Here is a 25,951-nt window from a genome sequence, read left to right on the forward strand (position 1 = left end):
TCACTGTTTCCTTAGCAAAACTGTTTTCAAATATACTCACAGAGGTATCATGAAATAGGTTAAATTTTAAATTAACATCATGTTCCCTGCAAACCTCATATGTTGCAAGACTTCCCTAAAATTTGAAATTGTTAAATCGTGAATTATAACAAACTGTCCTATGGTGCAGAAAAAAGTATAGCAAATCCTCCCCCCCCCCACCATATGTTTCACCAAAACTGTAAAAAATTGCCCTGCATTACAGTAATCAGTTTAATGTTGTCACTGCATTACAAATTAGATGAAAAGAAAACTATCTTTTAAATCAGGAGATTCAGTATATCGAATAAGAGTCACCGCAAAAATCGTAACAAAACATCTCACAATACAGTGAAAATTGTAGCATATTTCCTCATAACACCATTATAATATTCACTAAACGCCTGCCTTATAGTTATACACAAGTTCTGTGTCTTTCACATGCGAATCATGCTCGTATTGAGACTATTAATCGATGCTAAATCTTAACTTTCTCAATGTCTGGTGCTGCTACAGAAGACCTCTTAGCTGTAACACAGTCGTATCCTACAGGGTAGATTTACTGTAATGTTAATAAGTTTAAGAGTTTTTGGATCTATTTACAGCTCACAGACATTACTTAATATGTACAACCTTCGCAGTTGTCATATTTCGTACGTCCTAATTGGTTTCCACATCACTCTAGATGTATCTCAGTGCTCAGTATAGAATCCTAGATGTCCACTAAATTTAAAATCCAAGATAGAAAGCCTATGGAAACATTTACTGTCACTCACATCCAACTTTTATGTTACATCGAATAAAATACCACTGATATGTGCATTAGGCAATGTTAGCAGTTTTATGTGTTGTGTAGGTAGTGCTGATGGTGGAAAGTCAAATTCGGGAAACAATTCTGCATACTGACTTGGTTTTTGGTCCAGTATATTGGAAGCATTCCGTGATGCTACTGCCTCAATGATTGTTGCAGGCATGAGATGTACAGAAAGCATGAAGTCTGGAAACAATTCTGTTTCCTGCTCAGGTATATCAGCTAGTCTGTATGCATGCCGAGTTGATTTCTGCTGCTGCTCAAATGTATCAGGCGATTCCTCGCCATAATAAAGGAGCTGTTCTGTTGAGTGAAATATAATAAGTGAAACACACAAAGAATAATAATAATAACACCAGGTGAAGGTTCTATAATTGCTGAGATTTGGAAGTATGCAAGAGATAAGGCAGTAGCACTGAAAGACCTGAGTCGAAATAAGGCCCTGGGAGTAGACAACATTCCATTAGAACTATTGACAGCCATGGGAGAGCCAGCCCTGACAAAATTTTACCAACTGGTGAGCAAGATGTATGAGACAGGCGAAATACCTTCAGACTTCAAGAATAATATAATAATTCCAATCCCAAAGAAAGCAGGGGTTGACAGATGTGAAAATTACCGAACTATCAGTTTAATAAGCCACAGCTGCAAAATACTAACACGAATTCTTTACAGACGAGTGGAAAAACTGGTAGAAGCTGACCTCGGGGAAGATCAGTTTGGATTCCTTAGAAATGTTGGAACACGTGAGGCAATACTGACCCTACGACTTATCTTGGAAAATAGACTGAGGAAAGGCAAACCTACGTTTTTAGCATTTGTAGACTTAGAGCAAGCTTTTGACAATGTTGACTGGAATACTCTCTTTCAAATTCTGAAGGTGGCATGGGTAAAATACAGGGAGCGAAAGGCTATTTACAAATTGTACAGAAACCAGATGGCAGTTATATGAGTCTAGGGGTATGAAAGGGAAGCAGTGGTTGGGAAGGGAGTGAGACAGGGTTGTAGCCTATCCCCGATGTTATTCAATCTGTATATTGAGCAAGCAGTAAAGGGAACAAAAGAAAAACTCGGAGTACGAATTAAAATCCATGGGGAAGAAATTAAAACTTTGAGGTTTACCAATGACATTGTAATTCTGTAAGGGACAGCAAAGGAGCTGGGAGAGCAGTTGAACGGAATGGACAGTGTCTTGAAAGGAGAATATAAGATGAATATCAACAAAAGCAGAACGAGGATAATGGAATGTAGTCGAATTAAATCGGGCGATGCTGAGGGTATTAGATTAGGAAATGAGACGCTTGGATATAAAATGTAGACTGGCAATTGCAGGGAAAGCGTTTCTGAAGAAGAGAAATTTGTTAACATCGAGTATAGATTTAAGTGTCAGGAAGTCGTTTCTGTATGGAGTGTAGCCATGTATGGAAGTGAAACGTGGACGATAAGTAGTTTAGACAAAAAGAGAATAGAAGCTTTCGAAATGTGGTGCTACAGAAGAATGCTGAAGATTAGATGGGTAGATCACATAACTAATGAGGAGGTATTGAATAGAATTGGGGAGAAGAGGAGTTTGTGGCACAACTTGACTAGAAGAAGGGATCGGTTGGTGGGACATATTCTGAGGTATCAAAGGATCACCAATTTAGTATTGGAGGGAGCGCGGAGGGTAAAAAACGTAGAGGGAGACCAAGAGATGAATACACTAAGCAGACTCAGAAGGATGTAGGCTGCAGTAGATACTGGGAGATGAAGCAGCTTGCACAGGATAGAGTAGCATGGAGAGCTGCATCAAACCAGTCTCAGGACTGAAGACCACAACTACAACAACAAGGTAGTAGATAAACTAACAGAAATCATCAGCCACATTTGGGAAACTGAAAGACTCCCACATGGCTGGAATTCTGCTATAATTGATTCTCTTCATAAGAAAGGCGACAGAACAGATGTAAATAACTATCGTGGTAAGATTCTGTAGAAGCTCTGAAAACGAGGACAGAAGAACAGCTACACCCACAGCTGGGAGAGTACCAAGGAGGTTTCAGGAAGGTGTGATCATGTGTCGAACAGATAATGAATCTCAAATCCATCCTTTGGTACCTGAAGATCAGGAATAAAAATTTTGTTGTCACCTTTGTGGATTTCAAAAAGGCATACGACTGGATTGATCGTAAAACCCTGATCAGAACTCTAGAACAACGTGGCCTAGACAGGAAGACTAAAGCGATAATCCAGCAAACATCAACCAACACAACCTCAAAAGTGAAATTTAGAGGAGAAACATCAGAAGTTTTGAAATATAGACTGGAGTGAGGCAATGAGATGGGCTCTCACCTCTGCTCTTCAACTGTACCCTCCAGAAGGTGATTCGTGAGTGGCGCAAAGAACTGGAAAACCATGCAATTAAAAATGGTGTCATGCTGGGTTACATGAAACAAAATCTTGAAATCATTGTCTCGCTTTTGCAGATGACCTTGCAATTTTTTCTGATTACATGGATTCACCTGAGAGACAGCACAGAAACTGGCCTCCAAATTTCATCTGAGAAAACCGAGTTTATAAAAAAACATAAATTCACCACCAAGGGAGCTTATAGTGGGTCAAGGCAAAATTAAGCGAGTTGAAAAGTTTAAATATCTCGGAGAATGAATAACAGCCACGTTATCAGAGAAAGAAGCGTTCATATCACGCATGAGCAAAATGGAAATGTATTCCAGTTAACCAAAAACATCTACAACGAAAGATCAGTATCTTTCGATGCGAAGTTAAGGCATTACTGTAGTGTTATCCGTCCGGAGGTCTTGTTCGCTTCTGAATGCCTAGTAATGAATAAAGAAGGCCTAATAGAAAAACTGGGGGCCAAGGAAAGGAAGATTTTGATAAAGATCTTAGGTCCCATCAAGGAAAATGGGGAATATAGAAGACGTCATAACCATGAACTGTATTCCCACACAGAGAAGATAACCGACACCATCCGGAAAAGGAGGATTATGTTTTATGGACATTTGACCCTAATGAGCCCTGGAAGACTCACCAATCGTATGATCACCTACTTTCAGGGGAAGAAAACAAAATGGGCCTGGTTCACAGAGGTGGAGAAAGATCTTAAAGAGGTGGGGATCACCCATGATTACATCTTGGAGCGTGTCCCAATGAAGAAGGAACTAATGGCGTGGCAGGGTTACCAAGAAAAGCCAAATCTAAAAACAGGAAGTGCTTGGACGCAGGAGAGGAAGCAGCAACACCGAGAACGAAAGCGGGAGCTCTGGGCGAAACTGGAACACGTAAAAACAAGACAACTGAAATAACGTGGTCCGAGGACGGCCTGTAAGAAATGAATGAAAGAATAACAACAACAGCAGTAATAGTAAGTAATCGAGTTTGAGTCAGTTTTTGTCTGTCTGGAGGTGGCAGAGCTCTGATGGTGCTTCATATTGATCAGCTCTTCATTCCCTTAGCAGAACTTTAATCGCAAATAACGTTAAGGAGCTGTTTCTCACTGCCCCGCAGCTTCTCCTATCCCTACTCAAGACTGCTCTCCAGGAAATACATTTCACTGTGGATCCTTTCTCTGAATCTTCGAGGTTACTGTGAATTCCATAGGAATGACCGAAAATTACGGAACTGCCCACTAGAATCTGACTGTAATTTCGTAAATGCTTAGTGCTATATAACTCAGCAAAACCTACCAAAGACTTGTGTCATGTGATTCAAACAACTAAAGGTCTATATCGTTAACAATAATCGGTTGTGCAATTTTGTAACACGTGTTACGCCCTTTCTAGAGACAAAATATCAGCATGCCTTCAGTAAACAATGTGTGGAACTCAGCTCACCCTGTTCGTCTATGAGACGCAGAAGGCAGTAGATAACAGCGTCCAGGCTGGTTAACTGTGCAATACGACTCAGAGCTGTCACTATGTGAATAAAATACTGTATATCAAACTAGGTTTATGATTGGACTGAGGAGTTAGTAGTGAACATCACGTCATTCTTAACGTACAGGAAAGTTCGGGCTTAAAAGTAGTTTCGGGAATCCCTTTAGGCAACATTAATTACAGCTTTAACAGCAATGCTGTGTGGCGCAGTGAGCGAAATTGTGTCGGCTTTTGTCTCAGTGCTTGGCCAGGAAATCCAATGACATATTGTGGTGCTGCTCAGTTCTAAAACTGAGACGTGATCAGAGTCTTAGAACTGTAGCGCCTGTTATGTGGGGTGCCACGTTGGAATGTTTCGCATGACCCAACACACCTGAGATCGACACTCTGACAGTGCAGTACTGAGTGAATATGGCCAGAAATGAGACCATGGGGCAGAGGCTGCAGCCTTGGGGGAAAACAATCGCTTCAGTTGTGGAGGTCTGGCGTACAGTTTGGTACGGTCATGCAGCACAACAGCTTGCGATGGAAATGCCGCACAACCTGTAGTGTTCAATAGATGTCTACCTGCATTTCAAACAAAAGGTATAGATACGACAGAGCAGGCAGGCTCTTGCCTGTCAGCTGAGTGCACAAACGCTGTATGACGTCATACAAAGTACCATGGAGTTACCAGTCGATGTTGGCACTGAGTTGAGTATCAGAATTCAGCCTGAACGGATGCATCGTAGGGCGGTGGTAGTGGCTCCAGGACGCCGTAGGTTCGAAGCAGTGCCTCTCTCAAGCTCGATACTGCATGTTGTAGTGATGGCTTGCAGATGGCTGATATCTTTCTGCAGTATGCTTCACTGTGGCATGGAGGCCACTGTGTTTAAATGCATTGGAGAGTTAAGTGCATATCTCTCCTATTCCTATCGTGCAACATACAGCATGAGTGTTTGACAACCATACAGGGTTGCATCAATGAGATACACTATGTGATCAAAAGTATCCAAACACCTGGCTGAAAATGTCTTAGAAGTACGTGGCGCCCTCCATCAGTAATCCTGGAATTCAATACGGGGTTGGCCCACCCTTAACCTTTCTGATAGCCTCCGCTCTCGCAGGCATACGTTCAATCAGGTGCTGGAAGGTTTCTTGGTGAATGGCAGCCCATTCTTCAGGGAGTGCTGAACTGAGGAGAGGTATCGATGTCGGTCAGTGAGGCCTGGCATGACGCCGATGTTCCAAACCATCCCAGAGGTGTTCTATGTGATTCAGGTCAGGACTCTGTGCAGGCCAGTCCATTACAGGGATGGTATTGTCGTGTAACCACTCCATCATAGGGGGTGCATTATGACCAGGTGCTTGATCGTGTTGAAACATGCAAGCGTCGCCAAATGGCTGTTCCAGAGTGGGAAGCAAGAAGGTGCTTGAAACATCAATGTAAGCCTGTGCTGTGATAGTGGCACGCAAAACAACAAGGGTTGGAAGCCCCCTCCATGAAAAACACGACCACACCATAACACCACTGCCTCCGAATTTTACTGTTGGCAAAACACAGGCTGGCAGATGAAGTAACTGGGCATTTGCCATATCCACACCCTGCCATTGGATCGCCACATTGTGTACCGTGATTCGTCACTCCACACGACGTTTTTCCACTATTCAGTCGTCCAATGTTTATTCTCCTTACACCAAGCGAGTCGTCGTTTGACATTTACCGGCGTGATGTGTGGCTTATGAGGAGCCTCTCAACCATGAAATCCTACTTTTCTCACCTCCCGTCTAACTGTCATAGTACTTGCGGTACAGCCTGATGCAATTTGGAATTCCTATGTGATGGTCTGGATAGATGTCTGCCTATTACACATTACGTCCCTCTTCAAATGCCTGCGGTCTCTGTCAGTCAACAGACGAGGTCGGCCTGTACGCTTTTGCGCTGTACGTGTCTCTTCACGTTTCCACTTCACTGTCACATCGGAGACAGTGGACCTAGGGATGTTTAGGCGGTTGGAAATCTCGTGTGCAGACGTATGACACAAGTGACTCCCAATCAGCTGACCACGTTCGAAGTCTGTGAGTTCCGCGGAGCGCCCCATTATGCTCTCTCACGATGTCTAACGACTACTTAGGTCGGTGATACGGAGTACCTGGCAGTAGGAGGCAGCACAATGCAACTAATATGAAAAACATAGGTTTTTGTGGGTGTCCGAATACTTTTGATCACACAGTGGATATAGTTTTAAAGTTACGTCAAGTGCTCCAAGTGTGACAACCAATGAGCAATCCATCACCTTAAACTTCGAATAGGTGGATTTTTTAATTTATCGCCATTTTAAACTTAGGACAAGTCAATTTTGAATTTTCACATTTTAAACTTAGAAGAAATTTTATTGGGTTTCCAACAAGAGGTAAATTGGTAGGGTTAAGTTGTTTAAACTGTAGTATCAGACGGATGGAACAATTGTTTGATTTTATGACAGCTGATTTCGCAATACTTTAAACATGGGCAAGTAAACTGTAGTGGTAGGGAAAAATCAAAGTTTCTTGAAATTCCCACAATTTGAAACCTCGGATTGAATTCTACACTTACAGTTAGCACAAGTAACCAACCAACCATTGAGGCTGCACCAGTTAGATGAGAATCTGAACACCATACAGGCTGCGCCAGTGTCCCAAGTTCTGCCATCTTGCATTCTGACATTATATGACTGCTCCAGTAGCTGTAGGTCAGCTATCTCGAATACTGACTTCACAGAGCTGTGCCAGCATCCCCTGGTCCACCATCTTAGATTTTCAGCAAATATTATAAGTGACCATCTTGGATTTTTTAATTTCCCACCACTTTATACATAGGGGTTACATCATAGGAGTGCGGAAACTCCAGATTACTTTGAATTTCCCTCCAGTTTTTTATTTCCTGCCGTTTTATACATAGTGCAGTTGGCATATGTCACAGAGGTGAATGGGGGTAAGAAATCTCAGTGTTATTCAATAAGCGCAAAACATAAAAAATTATCACATTGTTACTATAGAATAGTCATTTATTGTTGAAAGGGATAAGAAAATACGATAATACCATCACTACTGATGAAAAAGGTATTGGTCTGTCTTCGTAGATTCACTGATAATTTGGTATCCCATTTTTTAAATGAGACGAATCTTGTTATATCATTACCAAACAGTAGTCAGGCCGTAACACTGATTGGGAGCAGTGATCTGTGCCACAGGGATGTCTTGCATTTAGCATGATACGACATGGAAGTGATGGGTTTGAAGCTTACAGTACAAGAATATTATGCAAGCACACAGTGAATATGCATTCCACTACAGTAGCTGAGCAAGTCAATTACAAACAAATCACCAATACTTTACTGAATATAAAAACCAATCTCAATTTAATTATAATAATTTAGTGCGCTCGTATTACTATTTAAAGCTCTCCCGACGAAATGAATGTTGCTGTGCTTTCGATTGTTGCATCTAATGGAGTCGCTGAAACTATGCATCGTTACAACGAAACTATTGATCGTCATCTTCAGGTGATGTTTCTGAGTATTTGTGGAGGCCCCAGCAGAGTGCATGGGAGGTAAGCAGCGACTGTCAGGTGTTTCAACACTGTCTATTAATACGTGAAGGTGAAGGTGAAGGTGAGCTGCCGAGGCTGAAGGCCCAAAAGCGCCTGAAGTGATCAACAGTACTGAGAACGTCGTGTAATGTTTTTGCTCCTTGTTTGTTGTTTCTTAAGTGTAAGACTGCTTCTTCAGTTCCACGTGACTAACGTGTCAGAGAGATGTTAACTGCAGAACGCCATACAACCTGCTCGTAACATACTAATGACGAATATCTACTTCTGTAAACATATTTTGCCAGCAGTTTTAAAAGCAATACAATTTAATAGTCGTTAGTGACTTGTAGGTTCCGTCGCTTTACTGTCTTGATTATCACAGACTAAATAATGACTAATTGGTGTATTAATTGATATCATGTTTTCCTGGTAAACGTCGTTGTGACTGGCAAATATCTTACGTTCTTGCCATGTGCTAGAGGTTAGTGATACTTGCTTTTTTTTTTCTTCAAAAATGCATTATTCTCCACAAAGTACAGCAAACTGCTCATTTCCCATTGTAAGCAATGGTTCAGTAAATACTTTACTCCCAACATGAATCATGAGCCAAGGAGCTAAAATTCGCTGGACTGCACAACTTTGGGGATTACATTACAACGAAGCCGATATCAACCGCGCTTCAGTGTCCTCAGTCGTCACGAGATGATGTAATATCATTCGTGAAAGATCTGAGCTCTGTTTCACTCTTCAAGCATATGTGCTACGAAAGCGGTATTTTCTGGTCCTTCATTCATTCTACATCAAAAATTTTAATTACGTGATAGTAGATGTTGGTATGTAATGCACAGGGATGATATTTTGGGATCGTAATTACCTGATCTTAGTTGTTTTCTTCCAGATTAAACAACTATCGCCTCTTCAATCAGAAATAAACACGCATTGTATTCATGTGACATCGATGGAGTGGCTTCAGCAGCAGTCCTATTAAATTATCCTCAAAAATTTATCTCGAGCATTCCTACTACTGACAAATTACAACACAGACGCAACTGAATAGTTGTTAGATAAACTGACGAATAATCTTACCTTTCAATATGATGAGCATCCGCTGTTGGATGGGGTTGACTTTCTCGCTGTTTATAAAGTCAGCATGATCAGTAAAGTGGTCGAAATCCTTGACTGTAACGGCGCGGATGATTTCTGGATCCCTGATCATGACCATGGACACTGCGAACGAGTAGCCCCCACCGTAGGCGTGAGGCTCGAACTTGTTGTAGAGCTCGATGACGACATCGTGCATTGACCTCCTGGCCAGCACCACGTCCAGCATGTTGCCCACCAGGGGCAGCGGGGGCGCGTAGGGCACTCCCTGACGGGCGAACTTGGTGGAGTAGCGGCGCCACCACACGGCCAGCACCAACGCGGCACCCACCACCAGGCCCGACACCAGCGTCCACCAGTCAACAGCCATTCTTTCCCTCTGCAAAAGTAAAATTTTGTTTAACGTATTGTTCATTCTCCACCCAGCAAGGAGCACTGTTGTAGGATTGTGTTCATTTAGAGACTGCTTCTTTTCAGTCAGATACGACTGCTTGGAAGTACGATAAAGGCATTGCTAATTTGGAATTTTTGAGAGGTTAGATACTATAGGAGACTGCCGTCAGGAAAAAAGTAGAGATACTGTGGATTATTGATGCATCGGCGACTAGGTTATAGACAAAACAGTAGAAGCTCTGATAAGACTTGAACAGTGAAGGAAATTGAGTATGTCAAGCTAATCATTCTGGCATTTGTCTTTACTGACTGACCTAATCCTGGATGGATAGGGGTGGGAGTGGGGGGATTTGAACGCCACTTGTAACGTGGCGTGGTCTCCTGACCTTTATTTCTTATATTCTCAGACCTCACCATCGTATTCTGCGTATCAAGACGTTTCATTCCAGCCCAAAATCGATAGGGTAGAGTCAATTTTACATATTTCCATTTAATCAATATGCAATTCTAATAAATAAATCGCAAGTGCGCACCGAGATTAAAAAGTCGATGCTAGCGTACACAAACATGCAAGACACGATGGCCACAGGAGATTTTGCTCGGCAGACGCAACCACCCCACTGGAAAGCCCGTAGGAGGGTGGGTTAGCACGCAGCTGCGCCGACCAGCCGACCGCCCATGGACCAAAACAGTTTTTTGCCAGAGAAAAGGGATAATGGCCTGCATACTCACCTTAAAAGCAAAACCCGCTGTATTGTTTCGGAGAGCCTCAGCATACGCATATTTTTGATGGACCTAGTGCACAGTTTCAGAGTGCTCATAAGTGGACAGTAAACGCCTAATGCAGATGCTATATATTTCCGGATTGGTCGGGTTAGCCATTCTCCAATTTGTAAGAGTAATGCTGATTGGTGGACTATTTCTGATGCAATGAGCTGGAGGAGTGAGAAAAAAGACAGCGGATGATATACCCTTTAGCTTTCTGTGTGGAGGGAAGTCGTTCCAGTGACACTCTTGTAGTGGGAACACGTAGTGAGAGCGAGTGCGCTCGTGTGTGTACGCAGAGAGCGAGGAACAAAGTCTCTACTCAGCACTGCACTGAGAGCACCTCTGTCGCTAGCGAATTGGAGTGATACTCTATTTTGAGTCGCTCGTGATTAAACGTTTGTTCACTCTGTTGGTGGCGACACTTAATGTGCGGTGTGAACACAGACAGAGTATTAATTAGCGCCTGTGAGCGAACATTGAGTGGCATCGCGGTGGACTGGTTATCTGACCGGTGTACCACGCCAATAGTTAGACTAGGGGCAGGTAGGAGTCCTTGACTTCATCAAGGCGTAGTGAGAGTTCGACTGGCGAAGGTCAATCCAGATAGAAAGAGATAGTTTTCTTATTTTTCAGCTGCAAGCGACGCAGGCAGCAGTCGTCGCAGTTCACTGTATTGTGCGCTACAGCGTAGGCGAGCCCCACCTTTCCTCCATTAGAAACAACGTACTTCATTCACGTCACTCAATTACATTTCTCATGCGACAGCCTCGACCGTACTTAGAAATATTCAATCGGATAATTATTCAGGTTGAGTAGGTGCGGCTCTCAGCCAGTCTGCCGAGTAAATAACATTCTGAAAGAAAAGGGATAAAAGAGCTTTCCCCCACTTTGTATATAAATGTCATTAACAGGATTCCTATCACTAAGAGGTATCCACCTATTCCGAAAAGAACCTGGAAATTTGTGTATCAGTTTATAAATAAATGTTTCATTTGATTTTCCTAAAATTTTGCAATAAATAATATTTTCCATTTGTTTAATGTTTTTCTTACACTAACTAGCAATACTCCAGTACCCAAGTATCCCAACTAGTTACGTAAGAAAATAGAATATTTTTTTGTGTCTTTCCCTTACAGCAGACGACCCCAGAAGATATTTATTGCCGAAAGTTTTTCAGGCATTTCTTTTTGGTATGTTAGAAGCGTCTGTCTGACTTCTGTAGTAGTGTGGGGTGGAAACTGTTTCTTGCAGGAGCCAAAGGTTATTTGTAATATCAATCTGTTGCGCAACTCGTCAACATAACAACCACACACGGACACACTCCCCCTAACTGTGAGTCCAGTGAGCTAAAGACGCCCTAAAATCTGACTGAAAGTAAGAAGCAGAATGCAACTAAAACATTTACGTTATCTCGAAATGGCCCCAGAAACGAAATACATATGTCTTATACGCGTACTTTCTTCCACACTTTACTGTTTATGTTTACCCAGTCCAGTCACATAAATGTCGTTATCGCCTATGTTCGACGTCAATGTGCAATAACCACTCATAGGCGGGGAGTTGTACCACTAGCAGTGGAGGGTATACAAAGCATGTCAGGGGGACGCGGAAACCAGTGCAGTCGCAATGCGGAAACTGAGCGACCCGAGAAACTCAGGGCATCTGTCTATAGCAATGGAGTCGGCGTGACTCCATATCCTTGTCTGGCACCTCCCATAACCTCACTAACACTCTTCCTATAGGTGCGCGCTGCAAAAGGTGGCTACTCAGGCTTTTGACACGTGGTCACATTAATGTAACTGAACCGTGCAATGTGTGTGTGTGTGTGTGTGTGTGTGTGTGTGTGTGTGTGTGTGTGTTTGGATACAAACCCGCGAATGTAAGCATAATAGATTGTTGTTGTTGTTGTTGTTGTGGTCTTCAGTCCTGAGATTGGTTTGATACAGCGTTCCATGCTACTCTATCCTGTGTAAGCTTCTTCATCTCCCAGTACGTACTGCGACCTACATCCTTCTGAATCCGCTTAGTGTATTCATCTCTTGGTCTCCCTCTACGATTTCTACCCTCCACGCTGAACTCCAATGCTAACTTTGTGATCCCTTGATGCCTCAGAACATGTCCTACCAACCGGTCCCTTCTTCTTGTAAAGTTGTGCCACAAACTCCTCTTCTCCCCAATTCTATTCAATACCTCCTCATTAGTTATGTAATCTACCCATCTAATCTTCAGCATTCTTCTCTAGCACCACAATTCGAAAGCTTCTAGTCTCTTCTTGTCCAAACTATTTGTCGTCCATGTTTCACTTCCATACATGGCTACACTCCATACAAATACTTTCAGAAACGACTTCCTGTCACTTAAATCTATACTCGATGTTAGCAAATTCCTCTTCTTCAGAAACGCTTTCCTTGCCATTGACAGTCTACATTTTATATCCTCTCTACTTCGACCACCATCAGTTATTTTGCTCCCCGAATAACAAAATTCCTTTACTACTTTAAGTGTCTCATTTCCTAATCTAATTCCCTCAGCATCACCCGACTTAATTCGACTACATTCCATTATCCTCGTTTGGTTTTGTTGATGTTCATCTTATATCCTCCTTTCAAGACACTGTCCATTCCGTTCAACTGCTCTTCCAACTCCTTTGCTGTCTCTGACAGAATTACAATGTCATCGGCGAACCTCAAAGTTTTCATTTCTTCTCCATGGATTTTAATACCTACTCCGAATATTTCTTTTGTTTCTTGCACTGCTTGCTCAATATACAGATTGAATAACGTCATGGAGAGGCTAGAACCCTGTCTGACTCCCTTCCCAACCACTGCTTCCCTTTCATGATCCTCGACTCTTATAACTGCCATCTGGTTTCTGTACAAATTGTAAATAGCCTTTCGCTCCCTGTATTTTACCCCTGCCTCCTTTAGAATTTGAAAGAGAGTATTCCAGTCAACATTGTCAAAAGCTTTCTCTAAGTCTACAAATGCTAGGAACGTAGGTTTGCCTTTTCTTAATCTAGCTTCTAAGATAAGTCGTAGGGTCAGTATTGCCTCACGTGTTCCAACATTTCTACGGAATCCAAACTGATCTTCCCCGAGGTCGGCTACTACCAGTTTTTCCATTCGTCTGTAAAGAATTCGCGTTAGTATTTTGCAGCTGTGACTTATTAAACTGATAGTTCGGTAATTTTCACATCTGTCAACACCTGCTTTCTTTGGGATTGGAATTATTATATTCTTCTTGAAGTCTGAGGGCATTTCACCTGTCTCATACATCTTCCTCACCAGACGGTAAATTTTGTCTGGACTGGCTCTCCCAAGGCCGTCAGTAGTTTTAATGGAATGTTGTCTACTCCCGGGGCCTTGTTTCGACTCAGGTCTTTCAGTGCTGTCAAACTCTTCACGCAGTATCGTATCTCCAATTTCATCTTCATCTACATCCTCTTCCATTTCCATAATATTGTCCTCAAGTACATCGCCCTTATATAGACCCTCTATATACTCCTTCCATCTTTCTGCTTTCCCTTCTTTGCTTAGAACTGGGTTTCCATCTGAGCCTTTGATATTCATACAAGTGGCTCTCTTTTCTCCAAAAGTCTCTTTAATTTTCCTGTAGGCAGTATCTATCCTACACCTAGTGAAATAAGCCTCCACATCCTTACATTTGTTCTCTAGCCATCCCTGCTTAGCCATTTTGCTCTTCCTGTCGATCTTATATTTGAGACGTTTGTACTCCTTTTTACCTCCTTCGCTTACTGCATTTTTATATTTTCTCCTTTCGTCAATTAAATTCAATATTTCTTCTGTTACCCAAGGATTTCTAGTAGCTCTCGTCTTTTTACCTACTTGATCGTCTGCTGCCTTCACTATTTCATCCCTGAGAGCTGATAGATAGCAGATCAAATTAATTGTGTGGGCCTCAGGAGGTGAATATTTTTCCAATGAGCAATACTCTGAAACAGGAGAACGACGCTAAGAGCTGACACAAGTATATCCCAGGTCGACATGGGGTCTGCAGCTAATACTTGGACTTGCGGAGTGACCCCCAGCTGCTGTAAGATTTGTTTTCCCCGCCCTCCCTTTTCCAACTATCAAGGCTTGGGTGGACGGTCCGCTGCTTATTTCATCCACCAACTTCCCATTTTGTCATGCAGTGCTATTCACACCCCACCCAAACCTCTTTCCCAGAGGAAGATTTGATGTGGTCAGCGGGGATCGACGCTGCAGCCCACGCGCCAGTGTCCAGCAATGCAGAACATCAGCGCAGAGATATTCGGACGCTCACGTCACGTGCCACATAGTCTACCTATCCCACTGCACAATCACAAGTAGAACCTTCACTGTATGCATGTTTTACAACTGCTTCTAGCTCAGTGTCACGTAGCGATCCTGTTCGTTATGTTGTCTGAACATAAGCTAAATACTACAACGCAATAGTCAACAAAAATGCAAAAATAAAGTGTCAATTTTATTTTTGCCATGTAATCGTAATTTTTGCAGTATTGGTGCATATTTCCTCGTAGAAACTGTTGTCTTGAGGTCTTCAGTCCAGGGACTGGTTTGACGATGATCTCCACCCTAGGGACTCTTTTTCATTTTCCATCTCTGCATAACAACTGCAACCTACATCCATTTGGACATGGCTACAGTAGTCCACCCTTGGTGGTCCACTACAGTTTTTACTAACTCATTACCGAAGTATTCAGTGATGCCTCAGGATGTGTCCTGTCAACTGAGCCCTTCTTTTGCTCAAGTTGTCGTAGAAATTTCTTTTCGACCCAGTTCGATTCAGTACCATTTAATTATTCGAAATGCCTACACAACGTTCTGCATTCTACTGTAGCTCGACGTCTCAGAAGCTCCTGCAGGACTGAGCAGAGGAAACGCACGTTCCTTAATCCGCTGGTACTCCGCGGGGTACTGAACGTGATCGACCGCTGGCAGACAGCTGAGACGATGGAGCTTCAAGCCCTACGGAACGTTGGAGAGTAGAGCATCGTGTGTTCGCGGTCGAGCAATTATTTAGAAACAATGTCTTTCTGTCGACAGCTTTATGTCGGTTGTCGAGATGCAGTTTCACTATACTCTGATGGATTGCAGCCTTTAGAAGTACTGGTTCTGCGATGAAAAAGAAACCACATTGCCTTCCCCGTTCAGTTCAAATTCCGGAAAACGTAGACAGACTGAGAACGGCATTTCTAGCTAGTCCGAAACGATCTGCTAGGCCATAGGCTCTATCGCTGAATATTGCAACTTAAATGGTGATCTCTGATATCATCTGTACAAAATAGCGACTGTCCAGCAGTTAAGTGAAACGGATTTTGAGCAGTGCAAAGGATTTTGTGGCGTAATGGACGCATGGAAGCTACTCTTAGGAATTGCAGATGTTCCAGTATTCGTGTTTGATGAAGCCCGTTTGCATCTGGATGGTTGTATGTCAATGTACAGAACTGTCGGTACTGGGTGTCCGAGAGCTCACAGGAACTATACTAAAAACTTGTCCACAGCTCAAAAGCAACAGTTGTGCGTTATCTCCAACACAGGGATTGTAGGACCTTACTTTTTTCAAGAGGGGGGAACCGCAGCTACTGTGACATAAGCGCGCTACGTCGAAATGCTAAGCAACTTCCTTCGACCAGAATTTGAAAGAGGTCTACTGAATATGACAGAAATGTTGTTAGAACAGGATGCTGGTACAGCTCTCATGGCGAGATCATCCATGGAATGTTCCCAGGAAATTTCACGACAAGGTGATGTTCCTTTGCCCCTAGTCTCATCTGACTGGAATTCTGGAGGACAACGTTTCAAATTCGCATCCGGGCATCCTGATTTAGATTTTCTGTGATTTCCCTAAATCGCTTCAGGAAAACGCCCCGATGGTTCCTTTGAAAGTGCACGGCCGGTTTCCTTCCCCCTCCTCCTGATGGGACCAACCAACGAAGCAACCCCCCCGCTCATCGGATCTATCTATCTGTGAATTATTTGAGTGGGGCTACTTGAAATCAAGAATGTACGTGAAGAAGCCCCGCACAATGGTCAGGAAACTGAAGCTGTGCCGAATGAAACGTTGTGAAACGTTGGAGAGTGCCGTGCATAACTTTCAGAAGAGGATCCAGATTTGTGTCCAGCAAGAAGGACGTTATCTCAGCGACATTATTTTCTGGACGTATTTAAGTTATGTAGATTTAAAGCGGCAATAAAAGTGCTATTACTGATTGCAAGATTTTTTTAATAAAACCAGGTTTCAGTCATTCAGTAGTGAAAAACAAGTATTTCCTCTGCTCCATGCTGTATTATCTTCTTATCTGTTTACAAACCATGTCTCACTTTCCCATAAGGTTACATCTCATCACTTTCATTGAAGGCGTCTTAACACTCGACTTTATAGTCGAATGTTAACAGATACAACTTCTTCAGAAAGGCGGACCCTATTCAAAAACATATGTATTGTTAAAGCAAATGCGGACAAAAGAGCTTCAACCTCAAGATGATTATTTTTCAGAAAACTTTTCTTGCTATTGGCACTCTTCGTATTATATCCTCCCTACTTCAGTTATTTTGCTGCACATTCTGCAAAACTCATATACTACTTCTAGTGTCTAATTTTCATTCCACGGAAAAACAAACTGGTATAATAGTTTTTACAAAATGTTCAAAATGCGGGTGTATTCCTATGGGACCAAACTGCTAAGGTCATCGGTCCCTAGACTTACGCACTATTTGAAGTAACCTATGCTAAGAGCAACACACACGCCCATGCCCAAGGGAGGACTCGGAACTCCGGCGGGAGGGGCCTCGCAGTCCGTCACACGGCGCCTCAAACTGCTCGGCCAGTCCGCGCGACATAACAGTTTTTACGACCACACTGAATAATATTCCTAATGAAGAGACTAGGAATTTAATGGGCTGAAGATGGCGCAGTTAAGTGTTTATAATTATTATCAACAAAAAGGATACAATATATCAGAGATCAGAGCTCGACAGCGAGAACACAAACACATCAACAAACGTAAGAACAGAAATGCCTATCATTTGTGTTATTTGATGTTCGAATTCTGAAAAATACGATTTTCTAAAGCAAATGCACAGTTTGTCAGTACAGTAGTAACTGCTTAAAAATGTAATATCCCATTTATATGGAGTTCTTTCTCATTATATTTGTTTTGTAAATATAAACCGCTTTTTCTTGCAATGTATTTCTCCCGGGTGCGTTTCGGCTTTTACTTCAAGGCATCTTCAATGGGATAGTTCTTCGCGTTTTTGGTTGACATTTGCGTTTCCTCTCATCTGGTCGCATGCTGGAGTTCGCACTTCCGAATTTTTTTTTCTTCACAATTTTCCTATTGTTTGTCCCTATTAGTCTTCTGTCACTAGCTGCAGACATTTGATCGAAAACTTTGATTTAAAGATACAACTACTGTAAGATCAGTAAATGTCTCTGGATGAGGCAGGGCTCAGGATGAGACATACTCGTATAGTGAACTGGCAGCCATAAGGGCAAACAATATGAAAATTGTGAAGGAAAAAATTCGTTTCGTAAGTCAAGTTACAGTGTGACCTGCAGCGTGTGACCAGACGAGAGGAAAAGCAGATGGCAGCCAAAAACGCGAAGAACTGTCGGACTGAAGGGCCTTAAAGTAAAAGGCTAAACGCATCTGGGAGAAATAAAATACAATGCATCTTAAAAAGGCGGTTTTTATTTACAAAACGAATATTTCTGTGCTTGCTGAGAGGGTGATGACCTCGCGAACTTCTAATTCTCATTATGTTTTTCTGAAACCACTGTAAAAAGGAGGTAAATTCATTAAAAAGTCTTGCTTACTAGACATTTTTACGCGACAAGTAATCTGAAAACTTTATAACGGTTCAACTAGCACGATCCTGCAGCTGGGGAAAAAAAGTTCGAAAATGCGTAAACAGTTTAGGAAAGAAATATCACGATTAAAATGAAAGGAAGTTAGGCATAACGACTGATGGCACGAGAGACAGCCGTGAAGTTCGAAAAAAAAAAATTAATGTAATCACACGTGTCTAGTCTGCTTGAAAGACTGAATTATACTTCTTAACAAGAATGTTCTAGTTGTTCTCAAGGGTGAAGGATGTCAGACATGAACATCTGGCAGAAAAGGAACCACAAGAAATCAGTACGTAGAGCTATTAAAGCAAATTCATTTTAAACTAATACTTCGCGGCAGAGTATCTTTGAGATTTAGAAATTAAAATTTATTCCGCAAATAGACATTGGAGTTTAGTGATTAGTTGTTAAATCTTAAAATATGCTGTTATACGCTGAAGTCATGATAAAGATGTAATAGTATCTTGGACTGTTCCTATCCTTGGTTTTAATTGTTGTGTTCTTATTTCCAATAGCCGACTATGTTACAAGAGAATGCAGAGAGTGGCAAGTGTTTACAGTTCTATGTCCTTGACAACGAAGTACACTCACAGCATAGAATTAGCACTTTAAACTACGAGTTACTACAACACAAATAATAGCGAATACTAACAGCGCAGTATCGAATAGAAATGAACACTCACCTTCACTATCTCTGCATGAGAGTCAACGTGCGGTTTCCAGCGTCTGTTGATATATCGAGCCTCGCCTACGGCCGGCCGCCTGGTGGGGTGGGGTGGGGGCCTCGGAGAGGGGAGGGAGTGACTTCACAGGACGGTTATAATCGCGCGTAGAGCGACGCGCAGCGCAAACTTGCAACATGGAACACAGAGCGTGCAGCGGGCTGTACGTTCATGTGAAGTGTCAAAGGAACAGCGTGGGCGTCCATACGTTAATCCCGACTTGTTATCACACCTAGCATAGGGTTGCCATCCGTCATGATACGTCGGGACCATCACCGTTTATGGATCTTCTTGTCCCGACAAGACCCAATTTAAATGAATGTATCCGTTCTTTCGGACATGTGTGCTCCGACCGGCACTCGAACCTGGGATCTCCTGCTTATATGGCAAATGCTCTATCCAACTGAGCCGTCGAAGACATCCCGGGTTCGAGTCCCGATCGGGGCACACATTTTCAACTGTCCCCGTTGATATTTATCAACGGCTGTAAACAGCTAATGGTCTGGATTTCATTGTAATTTCATTCTTCGAGTGCTGCAACATCACGCATGGTATGTGTTCTTTCGGACACGCCAGAGATAATCCCCTGCACACGCAATACCCTCTGTGGTCCCCGATGGCTCAGTTCAGCCGGCACGGTAGCTCAGTGCGTTCAGTCAGAGGTTTAGCTGCTCTGTGTAACAAAAACACTGAGTGAACAGATGAACGGTGAACCTGAATAGGTGTCATGGGACGTCCACCCCGAACAAATGCAACTAACTGTAAAGAACAAAAAGAGATAAAAAAAATGTCGGATAGAGCGTCTGCCATGTAAGCGGAAGATCCCTGATTCGAGTCCCGGTCGGAGCAGGCATTTTCAGCTGTCCCCGTTGATATTTATCGACGCCTATAAACAGCAATTGCTCTGGATTTCACAGTAGTTTCAGACCCAATTTTGTCACGATTTTTCAAAATATGGCTACGAGCTTAGCTCAAGTCCTCGAGTAACACCGTCTGTTAGCATAAAATGTGAATGCAGCCTCAGTTAGTTTTATTTATGTCAACAAGTTTATGTTGACACGGTCGTCCACAGATGTTGCATATCCTGTGTATGTAGGCTGTTTAGGTTCTTATATCGGTAACGCCACCGCCATCTAGTGCTCTGTATGAAAATCACTGGCTGTGCTGTGTGAAGTCTGTGGCTGGGTGGCATTGTTGTAATATTCGCTATTGTAGTGTTGGGCTGTTGGCTGTTAACAGCGCGTAGCGTTGCGCAGTTGGAGGTGAGCCGCCAGCAGTGGTGGATGTGGGGAAGTGAGATGGCGGATTTTTGAGAATGGATAATCTGGAGGTGTGTCCATCAGAAACAGTACATTTGTAAGAATGGATGTCATGAACTGCTATATATATTATGACTATTAAGGTAAATACATTGTTTGTTCTCTATTAAAATCCTTCATTTGCTAACTATGCCTATCAGTAGTTAGTGCCTTCCGTAGCTTGAATCTTTTATTTAGCTGGCAGTAGTGGCGCTCGCTGTATTGCAGTAGTTTGAGTAACGAAGATTTTTGTGAGGTAAGTGATTTGTGAAATGTATAGGTTAATTTAGTCAGGGCCATTCTCTTATAGGGATTACTGAAAGTCAGATTGCGTTGCGCTAAAAAAATATTGTGTGTCAGTTTAAGCACAGTCATGTATAATTTTTCAAAGGGACGTTTCACCTGTATCGTCAGTGCCAGCACCCTCCGAATCCAGAGCTGTGATTCGAGAAAGTACTTCTCCAGCTGGAACTATTTAAGGAGCGCCACGAGGAAGAATCGCGCAGTTCTCAGTTCAATAGCGATCTGATAAGACGATTATATCTAAACGTAATACGAACAACGAGTGCAAGTGAGTAATGTCTGAAGTGTTTACTTCGGGTGTATATGGCGGGAACTGAATAGTGACGTGTACTTCGATGACTAAATTGTTATTGACGACTGTTTACCGTCTAACAAACTTATCATCGCTTACGAAAATACCTAAGGATGTACAGAGAAAGTGTCACTTTTCGGATGATTTCACAAAACAGAGGTCTATTTTCAAGAAAGGACGTACGCATCGGAAGAGTTGTGTGAGATCTGTAGCTTTTTTATCTCAGTGACTCGTGGAGGTAACACAGGCTCTTCATCTCACTCAAAAACAAGATGGCTGTCTTAAATCCCCGCACTTGAGAGAATCCTTAAGCTTTGGATTCCATTAAAACAATTTTTTGACGCCGAAGCAGGTCACCTGAAATAATTTCAGATTTTGTACAGTGGTGCGATCAGTGAAATTAACTTCATGTTCGTGCAGTCAGACTTATCTATGTTAGAAAGCATATATGAAAAGCGTGGAGAAGAATGAAGTCTCGATAACTGAAATACGCAACATAGTAGTCCACACTCAAAGGTATCTGAATGAAAGGAAAACTGCCAGTTTTATTGGCATGCAAACAAAAACGAATCTGAACAAATTAAAGAATGAGAAACTTAACCAATAAATAATTTATTTTATTTAGAAATTTGAGGAAGAGTCAATGGCTTTATACACCATAGGATTGATTACTGTATTTCTTTTACAACATATCAAGTATTTGATTGGATGACGCTGTCTGAAACTGCAGAGTGGGTGATGACTGAAAACACTATCATAAACCTTACTGAAAATGGTGTGAAGATTTAGGTGAAAATTGTTTTCAGAATATATGTACCTGAAGAGCCTTTTGGACACTAAGCGTGGCTCGGAAGAATAGAAGTCTAAACACTGCGTGAAAGAAAGACGATCTACTTTCTTAAGAAAACCGAAAATCCTGAACTCAAATGCCGACCGCTGAAACTATGCAAGTTTTCGTTTCCTATTTCCGCACTCGTCGCCAACGTGGAAAGAGTATTTTCGCTGATGTTGGCCCAGTGGACTGATGAAATAAATCGACTGCTGCTAGGGACTGTGAAATCAATCTCACAATGCGAATATAAATACAAGCTGACTTTCATGGCGTTTTATAAACACTATAAAGGGAATAATGACTTGCTGAAAAAGGTGAAATCTCCTGAAAAATATGGTGTACCAACTGCTTCTGCTGCAACAAGTTCCATGTAATTGTGTTCTAATAGAAAGTAGTTATATTACATAAACCTTTTACATCTCTTATAAGCACCCATCTCAGAGTTTCCCGACGAGGTCCTATATGGCAACCCTAATGAAGCAGACAAATAGCAAATAAAACACTGTGCACAGAGTACATAAGTTAATATCATATATGACTTCCACGACGAATGTCTAGAGTTTTATTGCCTCTCATTCGTTTGAATCTTCCTAACATTACTGATATATGAGTGATGTTGGTTTCTACGAACTGTTGGGTGTTTACTGCGTGACAGTGCAGTACCAAAGAGGAAGAAAGCAACAATATCCAAGCAGTAATAGACGTCTTCAACACGGAACATCGTTTAGGTGCTTAGAGAATGTGATAACTGTGTATTTAGATTTATTAAGATGAGTTTCTGGGAAATGAAGGATGCTAGTGCGGTCAACTGTAGAGAATCGACCCAGCTTTTGAACTCCTTATCGGATAGCTGCGACAACAAACATCGAACGACTTTGAGATACGCCCTGCTAGCATCGCAACAGCCTATTTGAATGTGTAACAGAAATGCTTATCCAACTTAAATGGGACTCTTTGGAAGCAAGGAAAATTCAACGTCCCATCGTCATCGTGGTCATAAGAGGGGAAGCGCACGCTCGGAATACATGACATGTATTCGAATTGGTGGATACAGACAACTTCAGCTGTATAGTGGGATGATAGGAGTGAAAATTTGTGCCGTTCCGGGACTCGAACTGGGAATTCTGGATTATCGCGAGTGGGCGCCGTAAGGCTACCCGAGCACGGCTTACGACCAGTCCAGAGCTTCCGTATGTCGTCAAACACGTGTCTAGCACCTGTACCTGTACGTTAATTGAGTGTATTCCCGTACAGGGGACACATTGTAACTGAAAGTCGCTAGCCCGGTGTCGGTGAACAAATACGATACTGCAGAGCCTATGTTGTCCAGAGGTACGGTGCAAAGTTCACTCGGACATGCACACATGTCCTCCCTGTAGGGAAATACACGTACATTTTGAATGTACAAGTGCAGGCTGTAGACACATGCTTGATGATATATGGAGGTTTGGGTGTCGCTGTGAGTTGTGCTTCGATAGCGTACTGATGACGCCGGCACGGTAGCTCAGCGTGTCCGCTCACAGGTTTAGCTGCTCTTTGTAATAATAAAACTCAGTGAACGGAACAACGATGAGTCTGCACAGGTGTCGTGAGACGTCCGCTCCGGACAAATGCAACGAAAAATAACGACCAAAATGAGATAAAAGACAACTGGTAGCGGACCGTTTGTAATAAGCATAGGGGGGGGGGGGGGGGGGGGGGTCGAGACCCGGTCGGGTGGAAATTTTCACTGTCGTCATTCTGTTATACAGTTGATGGCTCTCCATATTCGCAAATGCGAATGCATTTTCTGAATTTCATAACGGCAGTAGTCGCTATAGTGCCCTGCATGCGTGTCCGAACGAACATTGCATCGCACTTCCGAAGAACACAGACACTACCACATCACATACACCCACGGAATGTTTCAAGGATGAGGAAGAAATTCGCGGTGCCCCTTTAAAGAAATCCTTCCTGGCCTTCGCCTTGAGCGTTTTAGGGAAATCATGGAAAATCTACATATCGGTGGGCTGACACGTATTTGAACCGTCGATCTTTGTAATGCGAGTGCGGTGGAAATCCTTGGAAGGAAGGCGACAGTTCTCCCGAAATCCTAAATAGAGATTCTGCATTTATGGAAGACTTTGCGACCACTCTGCTGCCACCATCGTATATTTCGTGTATGGGTCATGGGAATAATGAGAGATTAGGTCGTCTCAGACTTCAAGAAGAATACAATAATTCCAGTCCCAAAGAAAGCAGGTGTTGACAGATGTGACAATTACCGAACTATCAGTTTAATAAGTCACGGCTGCAAAATACTAACGCGAATTCTTTATATACGAATGGAAAAACTGGTAGAAGCCGACCTCGGGGAAGATCAGTTTGGATTCCGTAGAAATATTGGAACACGTGAGGCAATACTGACCCAACGACTTATCTTAGAAGCTAGATTAAGAAAAGGCAAACCTACCTTTCTAGCATTTGTAGACTTAGAGAAAGCTTTCAACAATGTTGACTGGCATACTCTCTTTCAAATTCTGAAGGTGGCAGGTGTAAAATACAGGGAGCGAAAGGGTATTTACAATTTGTACAGAAACCAAATGGCAGTTATAAGAGTCGAGGGCCATGAAAGGGAAGCAGTGGTTGGGAAGGGAGTGAGACAGGGTTGTAGCCTGCCCCTTATATTATTCAATCTGTATATTGAGCAAGCAGTAAAGGAAACGAAAGAAAAATTCGGAGTAGGTATTAAAATCCATGAAGAAGAAATATAAACTGTGAGGTTCGCCGATTAGATTGCAATTCTGTCAGAGAAAGCAAAGAACTTGGAAGAGCAGTTGAACGGAATGGATAGTGTCTTGAAAGGAGGATATAAGATGAACATCAGCAAAAGCAAAACGAGGATAATGGAAAGTAGTCGAATTAAGTCGGGTGATTAGATTACAAAATGAGACGCTTAAAGTAGTAAATGAGTTTTGCTGTTTGGGGAGCAAAATAACTAATGATGGTCGAAGTACAATTGAAATGGCTATGAACACTATGGGACTTAATATCTGAGGTCATCAGTCCCCTAGAACTTAGACCTACTTCAGCCTAACTAACCTCAGGACATCACACACATCCATGCCCGAGGCAGGATTCGAACCTCCGACCGTAGCGGTCGCGCGGTTCCAGACTGAAGCGCCTACAACCGCTCGGCCACACGAACCGGCAGGTAGAAATAGAGAGGATATAAAATGTAGACTGGCAATGGCAAGGAAAGCGTTTCTGAAGAAGAGAAATTTTGTTAACATCGAGTATAGATGGAAGGAGAGACAGCATTGGTCGTATTTTTTGTTTTATTAAACGCAAAATAGATTTTCGGTCGCTGAGTGACCATCTTCAGTGCTGTAATACATAATTTAAATTGGTAGGCATGTATTACAGCACTGAAGATGGTCACTCAGCGACCGAAAATCGATTTTGCGTTTAATAAAACAAAAAATACGACCAATGCTGTCTCTCCTTCCAAGTATACCCATTATATGGTCGTGGTGCGCAGGACACTCCATGGAGTCGCCAATCAATCGAGTGTAGATTTAAGCGTCAGGAAGTCGTTTCTGAAAGTATTTGTATGGAGTGTAGCCATTTATGGAAGTGAAACATGGACGATAAATAGTTTGGACAAGAAGAGAATAGAAGCTTTCGAAATGTGGTGCTACAGAAGAATGCTGAAGATTAGACGGGTAGATCACATAACTAATGAGGAGGTATTGAATATAATTGGGGAGAAATTGAGTTTGTGGCACAACTTGACTAGAAAAACGAATCGGTTGGTAGGACATGTACTGAGGCATTAAGGGATCAGCAATTTAGTATTGGAGGGCATCGTGGAGGGTAAAAATCGTAGAGGGAGACCAAGAGATGAATACACTAAGCAGTTTCAGAAGGATGTAGGTTGCAGTAGGTACTGGGAGATGAAGAAGCTTGCACAGGATAGAGTAGCATGGAGAGCTGCATCAAACCAGTCTCAGGACTGAAGACCACCAGAACATCAGGGCTTCTACATAGAAATACAGGCAGCCATTATTCTCCCGGTTAATATGCGGCTGGGTTATGACAGGGAATCACTTTGGATATAGAACAAAAGAGTGTACATGTCATATAGTGACACAA

General features: G+C 42.4%; 1 protein-coding gene across 1 annotated transcript in view; it reads right to left on the reverse strand.

The window, feature by feature from the left end:
• Positions 1-19,129, reverse strand: part of LOC124594882 (cytochrome P450 9e2-like) — a 43,510-nt gene extending 24,381 nt beyond the window's left edge. Inside the window, exons 1-2 of the mRNA XM_047133354.1 lie at positions 19,054-19,129; positions 9,341-9,734 (exon numbers count right to left, since the gene is read on the reverse strand). Of these exons, the coding sequence (XP_046989310.1) occupies positions 9,341-9,725 (385 nt within the window). The 5' untranslated portion in view covers positions 9,726-9,734; positions 19,054-19,129. The remainder of the gene's footprint in view (positions 1-9,340; positions 9,735-19,053) is intronic.
• Between the last annotated feature and the right edge of the window lie 6,822 nt (positions 19,130-25,951).

This window comes from Schistocerca americana, chromosome 2, assembly GCF_021461395.2.
Source record: "Schistocerca americana isolate TAMUIC-IGC-003095 chromosome 2, iqSchAmer2.1, whole genome shotgun sequence".
Classification (NCBI taxonomy): Eukaryota; Metazoa; Arthropoda; class Insecta; order Orthoptera; family Acrididae; genus Schistocerca; species Schistocerca americana.